Raw genomic sequence first — 17,147 nt, forward strand, 5'->3', positions numbered from 1 at the left:
TATATATATATATATATATATATATATATATATATATATATATATATATATACAAAATAAATGATTTAATAGAATAATGTTATCTTGCCCACAAAATTATATCTGTACATGAATACAGAAAAAACAGAGCGGGAACTGAACCCGTGATTACGTGTGTGCCAACCCCATATATATACTCTTATCATGGGTCTGTGATAGCCACAACAAACAGCAACAATCAATATTAGGTAAAGTTAACAAGCGCCCCTGCTGCCACGTTAGCTGTAATTCCTTTTTATAGTTCATTTCCCAACCACCAATGTCACTCATGATAGATCTAACTCCCATCTCTTCAAATCCATTGTCAATGTACTTGGAATACTCCTAATGAATCTTAATATACACTGGTCAAAGGTAAAGGCAAGCAAAGAGATACAGAGAATTAGTTTATGTGATGCATGTATGTAACCATACATACGTGCTGAATAGGTAAAAACTAGTCAATTAGCAAGAACTCATTTAAAATTAAGTCCTTTCTAAAATTTTCTCCCATACGTTCAAAGAAAAATAAAAAAAAAATATAGGAAGGTACCACCTCTGGAACTGTCCTGGGGACCCTCATCATCAGAGAAAAGAATAAACTTGCTTCAGGGAAAACTCAAGGTTCTCCCTGAAGCTGTTTGAAAACTGTTTTCTCCTACCACCCCCTATATTTTATATGTACTTTATTTAAAGACAAAATACAGTGATAAAATATATTGACAAAAATACAATAAGGAGTCAAACAACACAGATAACAACTCAGAGCTACATCTCGAATACTTCGTCCAGCTCCCCGGCGGTGGACCGCATGCCCACAATGCTGCAGGCATTTACCATCTGGATCGCAACACTCTCTGAACGAGGAAGCTGGCCGCCCTGTGGTCCTTGGTTTCTATGACGAGTTTTTCACCCAGCTCTTTAATGATTTTGACTTCCGTCAGACCTCTGCACTTGGGGTTCCCGTTGGGCTGGGCAACGGGCTGGGGAGAGGCTTCTCTTTATGATGTCGTTGACTTTCTCATGTCTGGCATACTTCCCTTCTGATGTGTGACACACAAGACCATTAAGTCCGAATTGATCCGCCGTCGCCCTGCCGCAAATACACCTATGTTCGGTGAGGATGGGGGCGGCTAGGTGAAGAGCAACACCAATCCAAATGGCCTGTGGGTCTAGTCGAGTGCCCAGGGAGGAATTGGGAACAGCTAGAAGGAAATCTCCTGTGTGGTGCCTTCACTGCTAGAAGACGAGCTTTGTCCTTTCCTGAACCGTTGGTGAGTATTGTGTTGGTGATTTTTTCCATGATCGGTTTGTCCCAGTGGGATTGTTTGTGCTCTTTGGGAGGAGCTGGTCAACTGGAGGAATCCGCAAGGGTGTCGCACCGCATGGCTGCTTCAGTGAACCTGGGATCCTGAGATCCTACCGCGTCTCAAGCGTTCGGGGACAATCTTCTTGACTAATCCACTGGAAGCCAAACACGAGGACAGAAATGCAGGTAAAGCTACCTGCGTTGCTTTGCGCACCCCTATACCTCCCAATCGCACTGGGAGGGTTGCCTGATCCCATTGCCGATCCTCTAGGGGCAGATTCAGTGCCTTCTTAAAGGTTGATCTCAGGTGTGCGTCATATTCGTCGAGTAAGTGAGTCTTGGCATAGCATGATACCTTGTAAGGAGATACAAGGTATCAAGATCGCCTATTCTCTCCTCCATTCTCTTCAGGTCATTCAATTTGTTTAACGATATATTTTTTTTATTTATGTTAATGTAAAAATAATAATTTTGTACCAAGAGCCTTAGAAAAGTTACCTAACCTTATTATAACAAGCGCAATTTAATTTAACCTAATCCAACTAAATGTATTTTAGAGACCTTGATTCTCGAAATTGTAATGACACGATTGCAAACAAACCATACTCACGATTTCGTGAGTCATGTTGACGGCTTTGAGGGGACTTGAGCTAGAGTTCGTCACGGCCACGCTAGCTGGAGATTCTGTAAAAACTTGCATTTGTGGTCACAGTGGTGCCTATGCTAACCTTCCTATGGTGTATAAATATACCTAGTTAGACGAATCTTAACATGCCTAGCTGGCCCAGTGGCTAACGCGACGGACTGGAGTTTTGAGACTCTCTGATCGCGGGTTCTAACCCCGCCCATGACATGGTTTGTATTTTAAACGAACACAAAGAAATATTTTTTTTTTCGTTTGGTTCAGAATGATTTTTGAGAAATTATTGCACGCACAAATCCAAAATCACAAGTTTTACCTACTGATTATATATATATATATATATATATATATATATATATATATATATATATATATATATATATATATATAATCAATAACAACAATGCAACTTGCCGAGGATTCGAACCCATGTCGTTTTGGCCCACCTCATGGTGAGCGAAAATCACACATGACGCTCTAACCCACGGGACCACCCAATTCTACAAGAATGACGCCCCCAGCAGAGCTAGGTGTTTTACAGTCATCCGAGGACTTTACGGTGATGTGGGTGCCTTTGAGCTAATTCCATTGTACTCCCCGTTTGGCATACTAGCCTCGCGAGCAGCATATATATATTACTGTAACCACGAACGATTGGTATTAATCAATAACAACACTGCGACTAGCCGAGGATTCGAACCCATGTCGTTTTGGCAGACCTCATGGTAAGCAAAAATCACATGACGCTCTAACCCAGAGTAAGGCTTCTGAGGCTGTTCACGATAAAGAATTTGTTATTGTTTATTCGGATTTTAGTAAGCCTTTTGATAGAGTACCGCACCAGAGACTGTTAAAGAAAGTGGCAGCTCATGGCATTGGGGAAAAAGAGCTCTCATGGATCGAGTCATGGCTAACCAACAGGAAGCAGATAGTGTGCATAAATGGGGCAAAATCTGAGTGGGGATCTGTAACTAGTGGCGTTCCACAGGGATCAGTTTTAGGCCCATTGTTCTTTATGTATCAATGACCTTGACGAGGGAATTACTAGAGATATGAGCAAATGCGCTGATGACACGAAGATAGGTGGGATAATCGATTCATACGTAGATGTCACGGAACTTAGGAGGATTTAGACAAACTCAATTCGTGGTCAGAAAAGTGGCAGATGCACTTCAATGTAGAAAAATGCAGTTCTGAGGCTCGGGAATATAGAAACTTAGCCGTACAGAATGCGAAAAGGACATGGGGGTTATGGTAAACAGCAACCTTAAACCAAGATAGCAATGCCTAAGCGTAGAAAATATTCAACAAAGAATGACAAAATTAATACATAGCATTAGAAATCTTCCGTATGAAGAAAGATTGAAGTCCCTTAAATTACATTCACTTGAGACTTGATCAAAAGGGGATATAAATAAGGTTTTGAGGATATCTCTCCAAGAGAGAACCTGCAATAATTGAATTCAAGTTGGATAAGTTTAAATTTAGAAAGTATATAGAAAAGTATTGGTTTGGAAATGGAGTAGTTGATGAGTGGAACAGTTTGCCTAGTAGGGTTATTGAAGCTTAAACCTTGGATAGTTTCAAATTTAGGCTAGACAAATACATGAGTGAGAGGGTTGGATTTGAGTGGGGCTTGCACATGAGTAAATAGATTTAGCAAAGCTTATTGCTTGGTTAGCGTTGAAAATGGGTTGGGCAAATATTCTGTTAGTGGGATGGATTTGTGAAGGATCTGCCTAGTATGGGACAACAGGCATACTGCAGTGTTCTTCCTTTCTTATGTTCTTGATAATGAACACCTCGATGACATCTCCCCTCATTCTACGTCTCTCCAGAGAGTGAAGATTCAAGGCTCTAAGTCTATCTTCAAACGGGAAATTCCTTATACAGTAAATCATTTTAGACATTCTTCTCTGTATGTTCTCCAATGAGTCTACATCCATCCTGTAGTAAGGAGACCAAAGCTGAGCGGCATAATCTAAACGAGGCCTCACTAGTGATGTATAGAGCTGTAAAATAACTTTTGGATTTCTGTTAACTATACTTCTTGAAATAAGTCCTAGTAATAAGTTAACCTTGTTGTGCACGCTTAGACACTGCTGTCCTGGCTTTAGATTTCTGCTTACCATGACTCCCTAGTCTTTTTCACATTCTGTATGATCAAGCTCTACTTCACCTAGTTTATAGCTTCGAGGGTTATTTTCATTACCAAGGACTAGTACCTTACACTTATCCACACTGAACTTCATCTGCCATTTTTCAGACCAAGACATTAATTTGTCCAAATCCTCCTGGAGTTCATTGCTATCCTTCTCACAATGAATCATATGGCCTATTTTTGTATCATCAGCAAATTTGCTTATATCACTTGTAATTCTTTCATCAAGGTCATTAATGTAAATTATGAACAAGAGAGGGCCTAAAACTGATCCCTGTGGAATGCCACTAGTGACTAATCTCCACTCAGATTTGACCCCAATAATAGAAACTCTCTGCTTTCTGCTGGTAAGCCATGCCTCTATCCATGCTGGAACTTTACCTCCTATACCATGAGCTGCCATTTTTCTAAGAGTGTCTTGTGAGGTACTCTATCGAAAGTTTTACTAAAATCCAGATAAACAATATCATATTCTTTATCACTGTCTACTGCCTCAAATGTTCTATTGAAGAACGTCAGTGAGGGTCATCTTATGAATCAGTATATTGACATTAAGAGGGACATTAAAAAGGGGATAAGAAAAGCTAAAAGGGACTATGAAATTAAAGTTGCTAGGGATTCTAAAACTAACCCAAAAAGTTTTTTCCAGGTCTATAGAACAAAAGTTAGAGATAAGATACGTCCCCTTAAAAATAACTATGGGCATCTTACTGACAAAGAGAATGAAATGTGCTCGATTTTAAATAATTATTTTCTCTCGGTTTTTACACAAGAAGACACTAACAATATTCCAGTAATTAATTTTTATAGTGGGCTAGAAGAAGATAAATTATGTAACATCACAGTCACTAGTGAAATGGTTGTGAAGCAGATAGACAGACTGAAGCAAAATAAGTCGCCGGGTCCTGATGAGGTTTTTTCAAGGGTTCTTAAGGAATGCAAAATGGAACTCTGTGAACCATTAACTAATATTTTTAATTTATCTCTTCAAACAGGTGTAGTGTCTGATATGTGGAAGATGGCTAATGTAATTCCTATTTTTAAAACAGGGGACAAGTCGTTACCGTCAAATTACCGCCCAATAAGCCTGACCTCAATTCTAGGCAAATTACTAGTCAATTATAGCTCAGATTATAAGAAGCCATCTCGATAAGCATAGCTTGATTAATGATACTCAGCATGGATGCACAAGAGGCCGGTCTTGTCTAATTTATTAACTTTCTTCAGTAAAGCTTTTGAGGCTGTTGACCACGATAAAGAGTTTGATATTATTTACTTAGATTTTAGTAAGGCTTTTGATCGAGTTCCGCACCAAAGACTGTTAAAGAAAGTGGCAGGTCATGGCATTGGGGGAAAAGTGCTCTCATGGATCGAGTCATGGCTCACAGACAGGAAGCAGAGAGTGTCCATAAATGGGGTTAAATCCGAGTGGGGATCTGTAACAAGTGACGTTCCACAGGGATCAGTCTTGGGCCCTTTGTTGTTTATAATATATATCAATGACCTTGATGAGGGAATTACTAGTGATATGAGCAAATTCGCCGATGACACAAAGATAGGTAGGATAATCGATTCAAACGTAGACGTTAGGGAACTTCAGGAGGATTTAAACAAACTATATTCTTGGTCAGAAAAGTGGCAGATGCAGTTCATTGTAGATAAATGCAAGGTTCTGAAGCTCGGGAGTGTCCATAACCCTAGCACTTATAAGTTAAATGATGTAGAACTTAGCCATACAGATTGCGAAAAGGACTTGGGGGTTATGGTGAGCAGCAACCTTAAACCAAGACAGCAATGCATAAGCGTACTAATAAGGCAAATAGATTATTGGGATTTATATCAAGAAGTGTAAGCAACAGAAGTCCAGAGGTCATACTGCAGCTTTATACATCATTAGTAAGGCCTCACCTAGATTATGCAGCTCAATTCTGGTCTCCATATTACAAAATGGACATAAATTCGTTAGAAAACATTCAGCGTAGGATGACTAAATGAAATTAAGACACATGTGCAACATCTGGGTATCTTTATTGTAGACGTTTCGCCATCCAGTGGCTTTATCAATACAAATTCTAGGACATAGTTTGAAGAGAGTAGGACTATATACAGAAGATGAGGTAATCAGTTTCTCAACCTAGGAGGAGCGAAGAGCACCATAGGTGCTCTTCCCAACATCTGAGTTCTACTAGTGACCTACGTCTCACCTCCTGGCGCTATATAAGGCTCCATCCTGTCACTTCAACTCCATATTGTTTCAGCCTATGGAACAATGCTCTTCTCCAGACTGAGGGACTGACCACCTCAAAACTTTAAGGGTGATGGACTGATTACATCGTCTTCAAGTCTCTTCTGCTTCTATCAACTTTTCTGTACTCGACTGAAGAAGCCTACTGTGAAGGCGAAACGTTTTGAAATAAAGATACCTAACTGTTGCATATGTGCCTTACCTAACAACTCGTCAGGTCCCGGGGACTTATTTTGCTTCAGTTTGTATAGCTATCTGTTTGATAACCATGTCCCTCGTGACAGTAATATTAAATTTGAATTCATCAGGAAATGAATAACTGTTAATTTCTGGAATTTTATTTATGTCTTCCTGTGTAAAAACTGACAAAAAATAATCATTAAATAGGGAACACATTTCCAGTTCGTTATCCGTCAGCTGTCCATTCCCAATTTTCAGAGGTCCTACTTTTTCCTTCACCTTCGTCCTATACACTTGAAAGAACCCTTTTGGATTAGTCTTTGATTCATTAGCGACTCTAATTTCATAATCACGTTTAGCCTTTCTAATCCCCTTTTTTACTTCTCCTTTAAGCTGAACATATTGGTCAGCAAGATTAACCTTTCCTCTTTTGATGCACCTATAAATTTCCCTTTTTCTCCCCTAATAGATGATTTAGCCTCCTGTTAACCCATTTGGGGTTAATAGGAGGAATGTATATACTCTTAGCACGTTGTACATTATTAAGAAAAAAAAATCATAAACGCAGATCCCTTCATAATCGTATTATGATCATCGTCAAAAAAATTATTAGCTAATTCACCCCAATCGAGATTAGTCAGGTTATTACAACCCAGGATTCAAATGGCCTGTTACCCTGGGTGTAATGGGAGCAAATAAACACAGTAGAAAAAGTTTAGACTTATATTATCCTTCACCAATTTATAACAGCAATATGTACACTATGTACAGTGATAAGTATAGTGCACTCCACGGTAAGCAAAACAGAAATAGAAGCCACAAGATAGCAGACCGTGCTTCAACCAGCTCTAGAATGGGAATGACAAGGGCAGACAGGAGAGCGGTACCCACATAACCTCTGCGATTGCCAAAACCATCTTCTTATTGGCTAGAACCTGGTCACTAGTTGAACGACGGGGCCCCATCATCAACTCTTAGCAACCTGGTTCGCTGGTTGGGGGAGATAGCCTGTAAATGAGGGTGTGTACATGCGCCGAATAAAGGTTACGTACTCTTTGCATGCCACACCCCCACCCCGAGAAGGCTCAGGATTAGGCTGCCACCTCCCAGTGGTAACCGTGCCGCCATGGCACAAAATAATGGGACCGCCTTTCCTCTCCACCATCCAACTCTTTGATAGAGCTCAGCTTTTCTCGTGACCAAAAGCCAAACCCTAAACTTAGAGTGAGACAGCAGTCAGACAGGCTAGCATAGGTCCAAGATACAGGCGGACGGTAGCCCGCATCCCCTAAGTCCATTATAATCGGCAGAACGAAAATCAGGGACTTTTACTGTATTATCATTATTCTCGTATTCGCAGTTAATGCTCGAAGTGATGGAGTTGTGATCACTTGCGCCAAGCTCTTCAGCCATGTCCAGATTATTTACGAGTTTTTCCTTATTTGACAAGACTAGGTCGAGCAAATTATTACCCCTGGTAGGCTCTGTTACATACTGCTCCAGAAAACAGTCCTGAACTACTTCCATAGTCACTGGACTCCAGATTACCGGTGAAAGAAGTCCTGTCAATTTGACTAAAGTTAAAATCCCCTACTATCACTACATTATTGTGTCTAGAAGCCCTAACAATTTCGTCCCAAAAAAGTCTCCCTCTATCGTGATCCAAGCCTGGAGGTCGGTATATTACACCTAAAATTAGTTTTTCTTCACCTTCGACAAACTACCCATCCATCTATTTTTATACCCATTTTTATGCAACAATTTATATTTTCTCGTACATATAATGTAACTCCTCCCCCTTTCCCATTATATCTATCCACACGGAACTTAAACCCTTGAATATTACACTCAGCAATCATATCCCGCTCTTTAAATCATACCATGTTTCAGTTATTGCAATGACATCAAAGTTCCCAGCACAAGCTACCAAACGTAATTCATTAATCTTATTTCTTGCACTTCGACTGTTAGCATAAAATACAGTAACATGTTTTTTCTTCTGCACCATTTTCCTATTCACCTTTGCTTTTACACAATTTCTGTAATTGCCATTACCCAATGTTACTCCATGACTGTTACAATTAAGATTCATAATATCAAAGCCTAAGTCAACATATCCATACTCATTATTTTCCATTTCTAAACCCATACCTCTAACTAATCAGTTGAGGGTGTCCTAACAACACCCTCAACTGAGCTAGCAAGAAAACCCACACCTGCCCAGGATAAATGAACCCCATCCTTGGCATACATGTCATTTCTACCGTAGAAGTGGTCCCAGTTGTCAATGAATGGTACTGCATTATCCATACAGTGTTTGTCCAACCAACAATTAATACCAATTACTCTGGACAACCATTCATTTCCAACATCCCTTCTTGGTAAAATGCCATATATGAGAGGGCGCCCCCCCTTCTTCCTAATTATGTCTATTGCTGGTCTGTACCTTCTAACTAAATACTCACTTCTATGCTTGCCTACATCATTGCCTCCAGCACTGAGACAGATAATAAGACTGATCCCATTACAGTTCATGATGTCGAGCCGGCTAACAATATCCTATATTCCAGCCCCAGGAAAGCAAACCCTCTGTCTCCTACTCCTATCCTGCAAGCAGAAGGCCCTATCCATATACCTAACCTGGCTATCCCCAACAACGTTTTTACCTTCCTTGGTGTCGTTCGTCATGACGTTCCCAGTAGTCGAAATCACATTCATCGGGTAGCATGGAGAATGCTTTCGATGTTTCCACGACAGTTTCCACAGCAGTCTCTTTCTTCATCGTTTCTACTTCTCCATTCGTCTTCTCGATTTTCAAATTCGTTCCATGCTGTCCTGCCACTGCCCAGGTTCCCTTCTTGACCTGAGGACTCTCAACAGGAGGACTACTACGAATCCTCTTGTTTTTCTCCGTCAATCGCCGTATCTCTAGCTTCACTACCCTCAACTGCTCCTTAAGCTGTTGGTAAAGTTGCTCAGTGAAGGGCACGTCCAGACTATGGAACAGAACTCTTCTCCAGGCTGAGGGACTGACAACCTCAAATCTACGTCTTCAAGGGTGATGAACTGATTACATCGTCTTCACATCTCTACTGCTCTTGCCTACTTCCTGTACTCGACTGAAGAAGCCTACTGTGTAGGCGAAACGTTTCGAATAAAGTTGCCTAACTGTTGCCCATGTGTCTTGCCTACCAACATGTCGGTATTGTATACCATTTTGGTATTAAATAAATCAATGATGAAATACATCTAACACAATGATAAACTTCAGTTTTAACCACAGCTACAGAGCATTTAGACAATGTACTTAAACAATTTCCATAAAGAAATCAAATTGCTATTATTACCAGAACTTCCAGGAAACATGTTACTAAGGTTGTTGCAAGTCACCTGGGCATCTCAAAACCATTATATCTATAACTAAGAACACCTTCAACTAAATCTTCATCAGGAAATTTTAATAAAAAAGTTAATTTATAAATTAAAACATTAATTTAGGTAAAACTATATTAACTCTACTGCAACACGTGACAACGAGACTGAGACCACGAAACTGAGGTTATCACACATCAGCTTCGTATGTTGTATGATGGGTAGTTTAAAATGTAAAACGTTTAGTGCTGTGGTAGGAGCTTAGTAAACAAAGAAATATCTGTAACCAATGATGCGCAGTAATATTTTTTTTCGAACCTGCAAACTCTGTATCAGAGTGACCAGTGGGGTCTAGCTCCGTGGTATAGTAATGGTCACTGATAAAGAGTTTGCAGGTTCGAGTCCTGCTGTAGATGTAGAGGCAATGTTTTTAAATAATTTCGCCTGTTTGCGAATTGTTAAGCATATATAAAAAATTTTAAGACATATTACATATATTTACAATTTGCATAGATGAACAGGTCGAATTACATAGCCCAAATCAAAATTCCATATCTCTGCGATCCCTTTGAATCTTTTCCCTACATCAGATACCATTAGGTTGCCTTTAGAGTCAAAATTTTGGAGATATTTCTTAAATGATTTATTAGATCTGCACATCGCAGAACATTAAGGTAAACAGAAAGGGTATTCTGTACATTTATGCGGTATATTTCTTCCATAAGCCGTTTAATATGTAATACTTCGCATCAATAAATTGTAACTTAAGCCTTCGACCTTAAGATAATTAAGACTACGTATATCTTAGCGCCCGTATCCGTGTCCGCTGCTGCCCTTGGCCCTGGAGATGGCCTTGGTTGCTGAGGCCTGAGCCTGGGCAGCCGCACCTGCAGCATCTTCCAGGTCGTTGAGCGCCACGTACTGCTGCTGGTTGAGGGAGTTGGCAGCCTGCTGAGCCTGCCAGGCCATGGTCCTCTGAGCCGCCAGGAAGTTCTGCTGCTCGGCCAAACTGTTGGCCGCCTGGTTGGCCAGAGCCTTGGCCTCTGCCAGGATCTGAGCGATATTGGCAGCAAGACTGTTGGCCATAGAGGCGGTTACCTTGGCAGCTTGATAGGCGATATTAGCCTTAGAAGCCAGAGAACCTTCAGCGAAGGCTGCGGCCTGAGCTCCTTGTGCCGCCTGCGTCACCTGAGCTGCCTGGGCCTGCTTGCTGGCTGCCGCAGCTTGGGCCGTTTGTGAAGCAGCATTAGCGGCTGCTGCGGCACCTGCTGCGGCTCCTGCGGCTGCAGCGTGGGCTGCTCCTCCTAAACCTGCGGCAGCAGCAGTAGCCTGATTGGCAGCATCGTTTGCTACATCGGCGGCGCTGGGGCCATGACCACCGCCGCCGCCGCCACCTACCACTAGGTAGCTGCCACCACCTCCGTGACCACCACCGTAGCCGCCGCCGTAACCTCCGCCATGGCCTCCAGCAAACCCGCGCTTATCCTGGGGACGGGGGTCAAGGAGCACCATTATTATCCTGTGAACAATCGGCAAGGATAACATGATCTTCAGACAGATCTCTAGCGTTAAAATATCTTGGTTAGAAATTCCATAATGCTATAATTAATAATGGAAAAGTGATATCAGTAGTCATCCGTACACTATCCTGTGGGACGAGATTTATGATTAAATCACGAAAATTTTGAAAGATTCATATCTTGCGCTCTAGAAGCCTGATCTGCAGCACTTTTTCTTAAGATCTGCATGTGCCTATCGCTTACCTTCTAAGATTATTAGTAGATATTAAAATGAGTATTTGTATAAGAGAAAGTTATCTTCCTTAGATGCAAAAACTTAGGTAGTGGTCCGAGACCGCGCCGCGGGGGCGTTGACCCCTAGAACTCCCTCCATTACTTTTACTACTACAACTATTATTATTATTATTACTATTAATACTAAGAAATTTCTTTATTATTTTAGATCTATAATTGTTCATGTATAATGAAATAAAATTTTAATCGTTATTTAAGTCTACTAATTAGCCTATAGGGCAAGTTGAATCTTATCTCCATCAATATTCTCGAAATGTCTTGCACCTATATTGTAAGAAGATACATCACTAGAACTATCATTAACTAGAGTATCATAAACCAAACAGGTTTAATAAAACCATCATATTCCTTGACAAATTAATTGGTGGATACTGTTGATATAAATGTAATTTATGTTAAGAGATGTAAGCTAGTTTCCGAGAAACAATTATGCGTGTGTAATTGTTTACTAATCAATTCGGTGATTCTTTGGTAAAATAAGAAAAGGTTTGAAAACCGATCCCAGCTGTTACCCTTGACGGCAACCTGTCACGGGTTGGAGGACATAATTCTGCTTAACCTAGCCACCCTAACATAGCATTAGCTTTGACAGCCTAGCCATAACTCACACATACGTTCGTAGTCACTATGTTGAATTCAGGGCTCCGACTCCAGTCATCATGAGCAACGAAATTCCTGTTACCCTCCAACCACAAACTCGTCGGTAGCACTGCCGGCTAACTCCACTGCACTGTGTCAGCACTCCCTATTATTTGTAATAAAATTTACAGACCTAGTCTTCTGGTAGTCTGCATCACACTTCCTTCCCTATCAAGGCAGGAATACTCACCCTGTCTGAAGTAGCCTTCTTTTCCTCGCTTAATACCCCTGAAAAAAAAAACTGGTTTTTAATTTCCTTCTTATAAACCTAAATTGAACTTAAATTCACATAATCTAAGAAGCAGTATTCGGTTGTTACATTACAATACTGTACAAATATCAATGGAAATCTATATCCAAATAATAAAGTTTTTACAACGTGTATACACTGAGGGGGGCGTATCTCAGTGTATATATACTTTAGTTTATTTGTGGGTAAAGTATTAGGAAGATAGGATTGAACCCAAATAATTTAAAAAATTCAAACTAATAAATGACGAGAGAAGTTATAAAACAACAGGAAATGAGAATTCATTAAATTCTCATGCGAGAGGCGGTAAACTCGTTAGGCTCAAAAAGTGTTTGGGAAATGGGAAAGGTGTGGGTAAATCAAGATCGATCCGAGGAAAGGGATGGTAATTCTAATTCCTTGGATCAAAAGAACTTCACAAGCATCAAGGCAACCCCCTAAGCCCTAAGGGAAGAGAGTAGAGCCATGAGAGAACTCACCAAGCACGAGGCATGCACACAAAAGAGCCTTGAGCATCATGATGGAAAGTTGGTAGCGCTTAGTAGGTACGACTAGTTGTGGCTCCTTCGTCTCTTCCACCCACTTTATATACCTGCCCCAGTCCCCCACCAACTCAGCCGGTTTATTGAAACAACAAAAAAAAATGCCTCTTGTTTCAGCGGGTATTGTTGCACTACCAGTGTTTCTGGACGAGCCTCCTTACAAGGTATTGTTGAGCTCACTCCCACAGGAAAGGAAAGTCACTGATTTTATATTTGGGTTGCCGATTTACCGTCAAGCGCAAAGTAACGACAACTGTGATCTAACTACTAATTACTCACCATTCTTAGCTAGATGCCTATGAATAGTAAAGGCCACAATACCGTGGCTGCAACAATTCCCATCTTGATCCTTTGCGTCAAGCTATTTTTGTCAGTTATATAATTTTAATGGTAAAAATCTCCTGCGTGTAGTTCCACTATTTCGCGTAGATTAGCGTAATAGTCAGCAGTCCTAAGGTGTCAATATGCACTGTCACAGGTTTCCATCTGCAGCTCAAAGGATAGCGAATATTATCATGACTAATCTTGAAAGAAACGATGGTTTGCAACAAGGTCCACTCGATTGTGTGATACTGATTTTTTTTATATGAGATATGATTAGCAAACCAGGAAAACAATGGAATTTAGATATATTCCATAAATACTTTAACAGATGTGGAATATAGCACAACTTGGACTCTATGTGAATTGGTAAGTATGTAAAGTAAAAGGACACAAGTGCAACTAATGTGACATTTTATTGTGGCAACGTTTCGCTCTCCAGGAGCTTTATCAAGCCATTACAAACAATACATGGACACAGAGGGTATATAAAGGCTCAGGGTGAGGTGCAGTACTAGTGAGGTACCATTTCGATGTTCACTAGTGGTAGTAGTAGTAGTAGTAGTAGTGACAAAAGTAATACAATATTGTAGAGCAATTAATTCGTACATGAGTAAAAGGATGTAAAAGCTATTACTTGGGTAACATAAAAATAGGTTGGACAAATATAGACTGGAAAGAGGCAGCTTGTTTCAGTGTTCACTCTGTAATGTGCTTTGTGTAGTATAACAGGAGAGACTATGTGATGGCAGGGTTTACTGTTTTCAGGAGGATTCTTGCTAAGACTTCAGAGATGGTGAAGCTGCCGTTGTTTTGTTTAATTGTATTTGAAACAGCGATCAGTGCTGATTCGAGGCACTTGCGTCTGCGGAAATTAGTTTCTTTGATCACTAATTGGGCGTCTCTGAATTTCATGAGATGATTGGTGGAATTTCGGTGTTGTACACAGGCGTTGTTCAAGTTATCGTTCCTACATGCGTAAATGTGTTCATATCCTTTTACTCATGTACGAATTATTTGCTCTACAATATTGTATTACTTTTGTCACTACTACTACTACTACTACCACTAGTGAACATCGAAATGGTACCTCACTAGTATTGCACCTCACTCTGAGCCTTTATATACCCTCTGTGTCCATGTATTGTTTGTAATGGCTTGATAAAGCTCCTGGAGAGCGAAACGTTGCCACAATAAAATGTCACATTAGTTGCACTTGTGTCCTTTTACTTTACATATTGTCGGTAATTCTACCAACTTTATTACAATTGGTAAGTAAACCCACGTGGTTCACTCAGCGCAAGAAGTGGTGGAGGCTCAACCCTCTGGTCCGCTAAATGTGACAAGTACTTGTTAACTAGTTGCTCTCACCTAAGATTTGGATCTTTGAGGCATGAAGCCGTGGTTTAGATATGTATTTATCATGAAACAATGAAGCTTAGCAAAATTAAAGTGTGTGACAGGTCTTCGAAACCATGAGTTTTAACAATACAGGTGCATATGTACTTACTAATCCCACTTTCTACCTACAGTGAAAAACTACAATGAAAAGTGCACCAGAAAATAAACGTGGGCTTAGAAAACAATATACACCAGATATACAATAAGACTGACCATATACTTTGCATTTAGTTTGATAATCATCTGTATGTATGCCAAACTGTCAGAAGTAGGTTCGTATTATCACAGTGAGTTAAAGATCTACCTCAGGCTTCCACCGTATATAACATCTGAGGAAGAGTAAAGGTTTGTTTAATAAACACAGATCTAAGGCAAGAACTTGCGAAATTTGAAATAATTATCTTCAACATTTAGAGATAAAATTTAAAATGGGGTAAATAATTCAATTAAGAAAACTGGCCTATGTATAAAACGTTCTGGGCCAACAATTTCAGCTGAGACCAATGGTCACATCTTATGTCCACAAGAAATACGCATAGAAAATACTGTGCTATTATGATTAGTTCCCACTTTATTATGCTAATGAGTCCCACATTTTTACACATTTTTATAATGGCCACCTCTGACCCACTCTGCCCCTTTTCAAAATAAAAATTGGTTTTATGATGATACTCAGATGGTGCAATAAAGTAAATATTAACAGGAATTCTCAACATAAACTAAATCACTTATACTATACAATAAGTACAATCACAATATGGCCATTATCCCGTGTGATGCCTGAGAAAGAACCCGAGATCTGAATTATATTTTCATGAGCCCTTCGAGTCATGCATTTCAGCTTTGGTGCACTCTTATTTGATGAATTTTGATTAAATAACAGAAATAGCCCTCCATTCAACCGACTCAGTGACATGGTACAAACACCACTACTAGTATCATTGTTGGAGTAACAATGATATTAGTTGTAATTTAATGAATTTTATTCCATATATATTTTTGGTGGATTATATAACATTTCAGGGCTGAAAATCTAGAGGGGCAGAGACAAAATTAACTGAACTCTTGAGCATCAGAAGTGGATAGTCAGAGCAGCAACAACAGTACTAGAAAAAGTAATAAATGCAATGAACGTAATACACTGAACATTCACGAGGACACACGATCATGGGAACTAAGAATAACTAGACTCTCATGGCGACTAGGAACACATTCACAGTGAGTCACTATGTGTGTGGTTACGTAGTGAAACCGCCTCTAAGTGTGTGGACATTTACAGTGAATCACCCTCACTCCATGAGTGTACACATTCACTACGCAACAACTTCTATGAATGTGTGGACACATTCACAGTGAAACAGTATCCGACCGTGTGTGTGTGTGTGGACATATTCAATGAAAGCCTCCGTCAGTTTGTGTGTGAACACTTTCACTGTGAAACAGTATCCGACTGTGTATAGGATACATTCACAGTGAAACAGCCTCCGTCTCTGTGTGGACACATTAACAGTGAAAGAGGCTACGTTTATGTGTTGACACATTCACAATGAAAACGCCTCCTTGTATGTTATGATCACATTCAGGGAAAAAGAATATTTTTGTGCATTTTTGTGTGAATACATTCACATTGAAACAGCCTTCGTTCGCGCGTAAACATTCTTTATCATTTCCTGGCCCTGCCTCTTTACTTGCTACTCTCCAGATTCACCCTTTTCCCCTCTTGGTGTCATGGGCCCTATCATACATACTCTTAAAACTATGTATGGAGCCTGCAAGTTTTCAGCGCGCGTGTGCATGCGTGCACATGCCCACACTCACATTCACAATGAAACTACTACCTGTATTCCTAGAAGGCAATTTTACTAATACTCATATTTTATACACATTCAAAACTTTTAGATATTATATTTGTGCTAGAACTTTTTTGTATATCTGACACATGTATTACTTACCAGACTAACGTCGTAACCGCTTAATTATTCCAGTTTTCACATTGCTTGGTATTCCTTAACACTGTTATTCCTTAGAATTCCCATATATTTCAGTCGGTGTGCAATCAGATATTCCCATATCCCATAACCCAGCCCCTCTATCTCAATGCCTGCTGAAGGAAGAGTATAAACTGTAGCATATATTTCTAATGCAGTTAAATATCTGCGTTGACATTTCAAGCTAGTCAAAAATGTCACTCCGAAGTTAATGCATTAGAAACGAATGTCACGATTTCTTCAAAATGCAATGCAAATTGACAA

At 40.0% G+C, this 17,147-nt stretch overlaps 1 protein-coding gene across 1 annotated transcript; it reads right to left on the bottom strand.

Annotated features, from left to right (window-relative positions):
• Positions 1-10,640: 10,640 nt before the first annotated feature.
• On the bottom strand, positions 10,641-13,268 carry LOC128690472 (antifreeze protein Maxi-like). The gene is made up of 3 exons (XM_053779143.2): positions 13,111-13,268; positions 12,572-12,609; positions 10,641-11,413 (listed from the first exon to the last, which is right to left on the bottom strand). The coding sequence occupies exons 1-3, from the start codon at positions 13,148-13,150 to the stop codon at positions 10,733-10,735; spliced, it is 759 nt and encodes a 252-aa protein (XP_053635118.2). The 5' UTR covers positions 13,151-13,268; the 3' UTR covers positions 10,641-10,732.
• Between the last annotated feature and the right edge of the window lie 3,879 nt (positions 13,269-17,147).

The sequence above is a fragment of the Cherax quadricarinatus genome, chromosome 29 (genome assembly GCF_038502225.1).
Source record: "Cherax quadricarinatus isolate ZL_2023a chromosome 29, ASM3850222v1, whole genome shotgun sequence".
NCBI classification, from domain to species: Eukaryota; Metazoa; Arthropoda; class Malacostraca; order Decapoda; family Parastacidae; genus Cherax; species Cherax quadricarinatus.

What these genes read in the sequence shown, in the direction of transcription:
- LOC128690472 (XM_053779143.2), bottom strand. Translation starts at nt 13,150, where the DNA reads ATGATGCTCAAGGCTCTTTTGTGTGCATGCCTCGTGCTTG. An exon ending in GTGTGCATGCCTCGTGCTTG is followed by an intron (nt 12,610 to 13,110) that starts GTGAGTTCTCTC and finishes TTTTTTTTTCAG; the next exon opens with GGGTATTAAGCGAGGAAAAG. An exon ending in AGAAGGCTACTTCAGACAGG is followed by an intron (nt 11,414 to 12,571) that starts GTGAGTATTCCT and finishes CCCCGTCCCCAG; the next exon opens with GATAAGCGCGGGTTTGCTGG.